Source organism: Vigna umbellata, chromosome 8 (genome assembly GCF_029865625.1).
Source record: "Vigna umbellata cultivar VRB3 chromosome 8, Vumbellata_1.0, whole genome shotgun sequence".
Lineage (NCBI taxonomy): Eukaryota > Viridiplantae > Streptophyta > Magnoliopsida > Fabales > Fabaceae > Vigna > Vigna umbellata.
Window position 1 is genome coordinate 43,990,973 of NC_142172.1, and position 7,948 is coordinate 43,998,920.

General features: G+C 29.0%; 1 protein-coding gene across 1 annotated transcript; it reads right to left on the reverse strand.

Moving 5' to 3' along the window:
* Window positions 1-3,794: 3,794 nt before the first annotated feature.
* On the reverse strand, window positions 3,795-5,797 carry LOC148194784 (uncharacterized). Its single transcript, XM_088095985.1, has 2 exons — window positions 4,569-5,797; window positions 3,795-4,211 (listed from the first exon to the last, which is right to left on the reverse strand). The coding sequence occupies exons 1-2, from the start codon at window positions 4,639-4,641 to the stop codon at window positions 4,069-4,071; spliced, it is 216 nt and encodes a 71-aa protein (XP_087952111.1). The 5' UTR covers window positions 4,642-5,797; the 3' UTR covers window positions 3,795-4,068.
* Window positions 5,798-7,948: the final 2,151 nt, after the last annotated feature.

Below are 7,948 nucleotides of genomic sequence, written 5' to 3' on the forward strand. Positions count from 1 at the left end.
ATTTTTTTTGTAACATACGGCAAGTGTTTCTGATTTTTTCAATTTTGGGGATTTCTTTTTTTTTTTTTTTGAGAATGAAAATTATTAAAATATCCTTAATCTTAGAACTTAGAATCCATGGTATATAAGGATATTTTTGTCTACTAAAACCCGGTACACATTGCTAAAATGTACCAACTGAAAAACAGACTTACGCGCGTTAGCAAACCCTATATATATATATATATATATATATATATATATATATATATATATATATATATATATATATATACATATACATACTTATTTATGTTGTATCACTCTTCAAATTTTGCTTCATGAAGACATCATCACTTTTTCTCAAACCCACCATTATTGCAAAAAGAATCAAATATACACCAACAACCAAACAAAGAAATACATAAAAGGTAAACTAATGTAAAAAAATAATCAAGAGTATTAAGATTCATCATTTATATATTCATACTAAGTTAAACAAACATTCTAAGCATACTATGAATCTAAACCTGATCGTCCATATATAATATGAATGTCGAGTTATGGCAGATCATGCACTTATGGTGGTCTTTATTGTGTTGTAGAATCATTAGGTTACTCTCACAATGTGCATCACTTATTTCTAACTCAAAATGAATGATCATTAGAGTGTCAGAAAAATCCTTAAGCTTGAGCTTTCTACATTCATAGAAACAACACTTTATACAATTATTTCGAATTCATCCTTAAAAGCTCTTATTCAATCACACATTGTGCATACATCAATCTCATTCAAAATCCTTAATAATATTTCATAAAGCATACTAAACATGTCATGAAGTACCTACCAATCATTAAAAGAAACCACAAAAGCCAAAAACTGAAACAACAAAGAGTGCAAACAAAAGACATTAGCGTTTAGCAGCACATCCTTGCGACATTTCTCTAGCAAACTTGGTGCCTAAGCACCACCTCATGTAGTTTAGCATCAAACCTCTTGATTTTTTGGAGCTTAGGCTCCGCTGACTGTCGTTGAGCACCACAACAATTTACATTAAAACAATCATTTCACGCATAATAATTCAACATACATTAACTACTCACACAAATAACTATCAATTTATACTTTATAATTCAAAATAAAAACAAACACTAGCTTTCCTTAGAGAATTCTAGAAGCACTTACGAACCACAACATCGTGATCAAAGTAAGTCTTTTAGGACCACTGATCGACAATGGGATAGAAAAAGAGAGTGACGATACATGCGATAAAATATTAGTTGCATATGTCTTAAACTAAGAATTAAAGAAAAATGAGCAAAGAATGAAGAGTTCACTCTTGTGAACTCCTAAACACCTTTGATCGTCAAACATATGAGCCAAAAGTCAGAAGTCCAAATCTTAGGAGAAGGGAGATAAAACTCAGAGAAAGAGTTATAGAAATATAATGTTTATGAAATTTTATTTATATTATTAAATTATTTTACCAATAACATACTCCCTCTCATTGTTTTAAGATATCTATCAAGTCTAATACTCTATTTTTTAGGTTCTTACCAGTAACATTTTTCAAAATTTAAATGATTATCCATAATAAAAAATTATTTTTCAATTATATCCTGTAACTATTTTTTTTAATTTAAATAATTATTTATATAATAAAAATTTATACAAATGATTTATTTTTAATAAAATATTTTAGTATTAATAATTTTTTGCTAAAAAAGTTGACACATGTGCATGTGTTTATATACTCTTTTATTTTCAATTTTTTAACATTGTATTTTATTAAAAGTAATTACAATTTCCCTAAACGTTTGTGATTTATTTTCTGTATATTAATTGTGATATTATAATTTTGAATTTTAATATATAATAAGTTGGAATGTTATCTTTAGAGAAAAATAATTAAATGTATTTTATATTTTTACAAATAACTAATTATAATATATTCCAATTATTTGAAATACTAAGAATTTATTATTATTCTTTTATTTTTCTTCATTACACAATTTAAAAATTATATCAAATAATTTTAGTTATAATACATTAGTATATTTTGTAATTAATTTTTTTAAATATAAAGGGATAAATATATAATTATAAATAAAACTTATATACAATAAATTTATTTTAATGATATTTTACAAATAAAAATGTAATTATTATTTTGATAAATAATATAATGTTTATTATTTGTAATATATATATATATATATTTATATATATATATATATATTTATATATATATATATATATATATATATTATATATATATATATATATATATTATATATATATATTTATATATATATATATATATATATATATATATATATTTATATATATATATATATATATATTTATATATATATATATATGTTTATTTTATTTTGAATTGTCTTTTGTAGTTTAACATCATTTTAGTTGTGACGTTTATTTAGATTTGAATTAAAAAATTGTTATTTTTTTATTTTAAAAAGAACTTATAATTAAATGAGTTAGTGAGTCAACCAGTTTAATTCACAACTTATGGTGGGTTGAGCCAAGTTCAAATTTTTTCAGCTTGCTAATAAGTGATCAACTCGTAGTGAGTCGGACCGGGTCGAATCAGATTACCGTTTTGACAGCTTTTAAAAAGACGTGATAACTGATAAACTCACTCATCAAGTCACAATGAATGATTTTGACATCTTTAATTTTAAAACAGACACTTATTTTCTTAATATTTTTATAATATGATATTCACACACTTTGTATCTTTTTATAAAATATCTAATTAATATATTTTAAAACTTTAAATTTTAAATTTCATAATTTTACTTAATTTTTAATTGTATTATTTTAAAAAAATATAAATTTACTTTATTAAAAATATAAAGTAAATGAGTTTTATATTTGTACTATATGGTCACCTGGTCAGTCAAGGACCGTGTGATCGACCATTCAACAAGAAAATGATCTACCGGTCCAAAAGAGTCATTAATTAATAATTAATTTTAACAATAATAGTTATTAATGGACACTTAAAGAGAATAATAGTTATTCATTAAAAATTAATAGAAATAATGAAAGTCACTTTTTGGTGATTAGTGAGTCAAACCTAATGGTAAACTCATTATAATATTTATAAATATATGTCTCACAGAAAAGACAGACAATTAATTCTGATTAATTATCTTTATTACAATATTATTCTGCAAAGTCACTCAGTGAGCGTTGGAATATCTTCTGCAAGTACCCTCTTACGTGAATACTCTGATTAAGGGATCTCAACGCTTTACCCGATATAATATTTATTAAAAATAAAATATGATCTGTGTTTAAACCAGATGACGTGAATGTAATTTTACTTCAAAACATAAGCAATCATAATATAATTAGGTGCAATATTTCTTTAAAAGACATTTCTAATTTAAGTTTTTGAAAACTAAATTTTTTCCATGAAATGCTCGTGTGTTGTATAATTAATTACAGCATCACATCAACTCTCTGTGATGCTTCTTTTTCCTAACATAGCAGTGACTTTTTCTCCATAGATTACTATAATATTAGTTGAAAGCTAGTGATTTCAATTAAATTAGCTTCTGCTGTAAAGAAATCATTTAGATCCCAGGCTGTGTGGTTGCTACAAAAGGCCCAGTGTGAACTGTTCCATCATTGTGAAGAGTCATAATATAGAAGACTTTCACGTTCAGCATGTTACATATTAAACCAGAAGACCTGTTCTCATTTTACCTAACATCATGTCACTTATTTTTAGATTGACTAGGTTTAAGCATGTGTTTTCATAGCTCAACTTCAACAAAGGAAATTAAAGGAACAAACTTCCATATCAACAGCTTCAAATAGACTCCTTAACTAGCAATACATGTGAAACAAACCCCTTTCAAAGAAAAATTTTGTAACTTCTTCTTTCTTACCCAATTCTCCCCAATAACACAAAGCCAAGTTTCTTGATAATAAACCAAAAGCATTCAAGAGGGTACAAAGATAAGTAAATATTTATGTATAAGAACTTGGTAGATGCTCCAAAAGCAAAAGTCACTGTATGCTACTGGTGCTACAAAATATTTTATTATGTACATTCAGTTTTGTCTTGGGTCCAAAGGCTTCATTTTTTTGGATGGCATAGAAGGTGAATGCGGTTCCACCAGTATTGACCAGAGGACGTGCACGTCCTCATAGGGGCAAGACTTGACATCTTCATACAGAATGTAAATCCCTCTTCCTGAAATGTTGGAAAAAAAATGATCATGTGGGAGTGAGAGGGAAAAAAGAATCAAATCATGCAGTGCCCTCCTTAGCAGTTAGCAAAGAAAAAGGTATAGTGTGTTTGTGTAAAAAGCACGTTTCCCAGAACATGAATTAAATTGCATTGTCTTTACTTGATTTCAAATCCCAATGAAACGGTAAAAAAGTGAAAGAGAACATTGGTGTATTAGATGATCGGTTAATGGAAGGTTTGTGTAAAGTACTTGAGCAATGTAAGAAACAGGACAGAAGCAGTGGTGGATTAATTAAAAGTAGATGCAGAAAAGAAAGAATAAGCATGTTGGTATTGAGAAAAGATGATGATGGAACGTACTCTTCTTTTGAGTTGAATTCAAGCGGAGCCAGAACTTCTTGAGTGGAGAGAGGAGGGATTGCAGCCACCCCATTTGGTGAAGAAATGGGTGTGGCTCATGCAGAAGAAGTAAAGTGGAGGAGATAACAAGAGGGGTAAGAGAGATGAAGAGGAACCATCTAGGCTTTTCTTAGACAAGGGTGAAGATTTTGCAAGGTCACTGTTATATATTTTGGGACGTTTTAAATACCATAATAGGTCACTCGTGAATTAAAATTTCTTGCTGGTACATTGTCCCTTTCAAACATTTTCTCCCTTGCACAAGAAGAAGCCACTCCACCAATCACCCATGCATCTCATCTCACTTTGATCACCACACAATACCTTGGTGCTCATTTCACATTTCCCACTGCCTTATTCCACAAGATATGTTTCAAATTTTCTGCCATCATGTGGCACATAACTTGGTGGTAAAAGAAACACATTGGAAGGTTTCATATTTTGACATATAGGTTGCCCTCTTGCATTTCAAGCAAGTACATGCTTCCTTGATTTTCTTAAAAGTCTGCCACATACCACTAAGATGCCTTGTAAGACTGAAAATTTCTGAAATTTCTGAAATTTCTTCCTGACTGTTCAAGAATAGATTTACTTCCTTAGATATGCACAAGTTAAAGTTTAAATGAGTGTTACTAAAATCTAATTTTACAATAATGGTGTGATTTGCGTTTAAATGATGTTTGGAAAATTGTTATCGGAATTGATTTTGAGTGTATACTGAAATGAGCTTTGGTTGTTTGTAATCACGACCTCTTTACTATATATAATGTTAATGGAAAAACAAAAAAATTATATAAATGCTCTGCTTATTCATTTCTCACCTAACACTCGTTGTTGGAAAAATATTGAAAATGGTCACCACAGAAAGAAACATTCCATCTACAACTGAAAAAATCACTACAAACATGCATTTCCAAGCATGTCCATTGCATTTTAAATCACGAGGATTTAGCAATTTGCCTTCTGGACCACTAAATAAGATGCGTTCCCTATTGTCAAATTCGTGCGTAATCAAATAAATGAAAAAGGTATGTCTTTCTTTTTCATCCGTAATAAGAATAAAGGGAAGTACACAGACTTAACGCTGTACAAGAACATATACTCTGCTTAGAGATTTCTGAAAGAAATATAAAGAAAAAAATAGATATATAGAGAGAGCATAGAAGGATGATTCTAGCACACATCATACATCACTTGGTACTCAATCAAAATGATATGTTATATCAGGTTTATGTAGTATTTCTATGTGTATCTATCAGATATTGCCTTTAGAACTATGAAATTGTTTTGTTTTAATGAAATTATATAATTTAAATTTGCATTTTAAAGTGCGATTTGCATATTACTTTACAAATAAAAAAATCTTAGGATTTTAATGGTTGGATAAGTTTTTCATAATTACTTTCAAACAAAATAAACTAATTTTTCCATAAATTAAAATTAGTTTGATTTAATTGATAGAAATTCTCTCATATAAGAAAAGTGTTTAAGTCTCTAAAAAAATCATTAATGTAATACTGTAGAAGCTACTTGTGTGCATGCTTTGCCTGCAATTTTTTTTAATATACAATACAGTTTCTTGGGCCTCGCGGGCTTCATGTTAAAGCCCAACATTGAGTCTTCTTATTGGCAATAGAATAAAAGAAAATGGTTTTGGAGTTGAAGCCCTACAAAGAACAATTCTCATGGCAAATCACTGCTACTTAATGCACTAATAATACATCTGCTAATTTAAGCATTCATTTAAAACAACTACAAAACCGACTTTTATGTTTCCTGCGATATTTTTGATTTTGTATAACAATAAATTCTCTTATTCGTAGCAATTGAAATATTAAATAATGAAGTTTGTTTCAATATTTTGATATGTTTTTTCTTAATTCATATTGCATTCTTCATCCTCTGTCACGGGTTTGTTTAGAATTCACTATTATAATGTTTTTTATAACGTTGAAGATTATATTATATACTATTCAGAATAGTTGCATATTATTTTCATAACAATATACACATGTACATTCGGAAACTTCTCTATGAGCATGGAATATTGATTACAAGCAAAAGGTAAATCTACACGAGAGTTGTGAAACGCAGAAAGGTAAGATTTGGTTGTATCGATGGTCAAACTATCATTTTTGAAAATTTTAAAAAAGCAAACTGTGTACATATTGGTCATCATTTAGAAAGAGAAGTTATCTTGAAAAATTTTATTTCCTTTCACTCTTATTTGGTAATCTAAATCAGTTTAAGTAGATGTTTGAATGTAATAATTAAAGGAAGGAAAATAAAAGATAGATGTTGAAAGGGGGTCCAAGTTGCAGAAAAATTGCAGATGCAGAAGAAAAAGGCATGGATCCGGATCGATCAGGCTCTGAGAGAATCCAGTTCTCCCTGTGTTGATGCATCAAGTGTCCAACAGTTGTTCACAGTGGATCATCGATTGAACTCTCAGGACAAAATAATGGCCTGCTCCAACCACATTACCACTCAATTAAAATCATAACTTAGTGCTATTGGTGGGTTCTCAATACTAATTACCTCACCCCTTTTATTTTCGCTTTTGCAACGGTTCCTTAACAATCAACTATTCCACTTGTGCGCATGCATGATAATACCTTCACAAATTAAAACTTGGAAAAGAAAAAGAACACAAATTATGTCAATTTCAGTTCCACCAAAGTTCCAAGTCCACGTCATAATCCACTGTTTCACTTTATGCAACGATATCATCTACTTTTCTAGCGTGAATAGTACCTTCTTTTCCCCCCTTAATTTACAGCTACTTTCGTAAAGATTAACAAGCCAACGTAGCTAAATTAGTCAAACGTTTTTTATTTTGGAAAAGGAAAATCCCCGTGGATATGGTGGTTTAGGTTCAAAATGGTAGCAAATAATTGGGTAAAGTCTTTGTGATCAGAAAAGTTTGCAAGACATGGAAAACCCTTTTAAGTTACCGTTTGATTAATTATTTTGCCCCTTTACGATTGCTTGTTACTTTGGGTTTAAACTTTAAAGTTTAAACTTCCTTTTTGTGCTCACAATCATTCCGTGTATCTGTATTTAAGGTTCTTATTACAAGACAACTCTTTTTTTATATTCAGAGATGTGGCTAACTATTGCGAACTACCTTCTATTAATTAATGCCAATCTAAATTTTCAATATTTACATACGCAAGAGAGTTTTCAAAACTTTGATGCACTGAGTTATTCATTCCCGTTTTGACCTATGTACTTGCCTCTCCATTATTAAGAAAACTTCTAAATGAGTGCTGACCACTTACATATATAGAAGAAAAAATAATAATAACTTGGAGTATGGGTGTATATACATAATATATTTA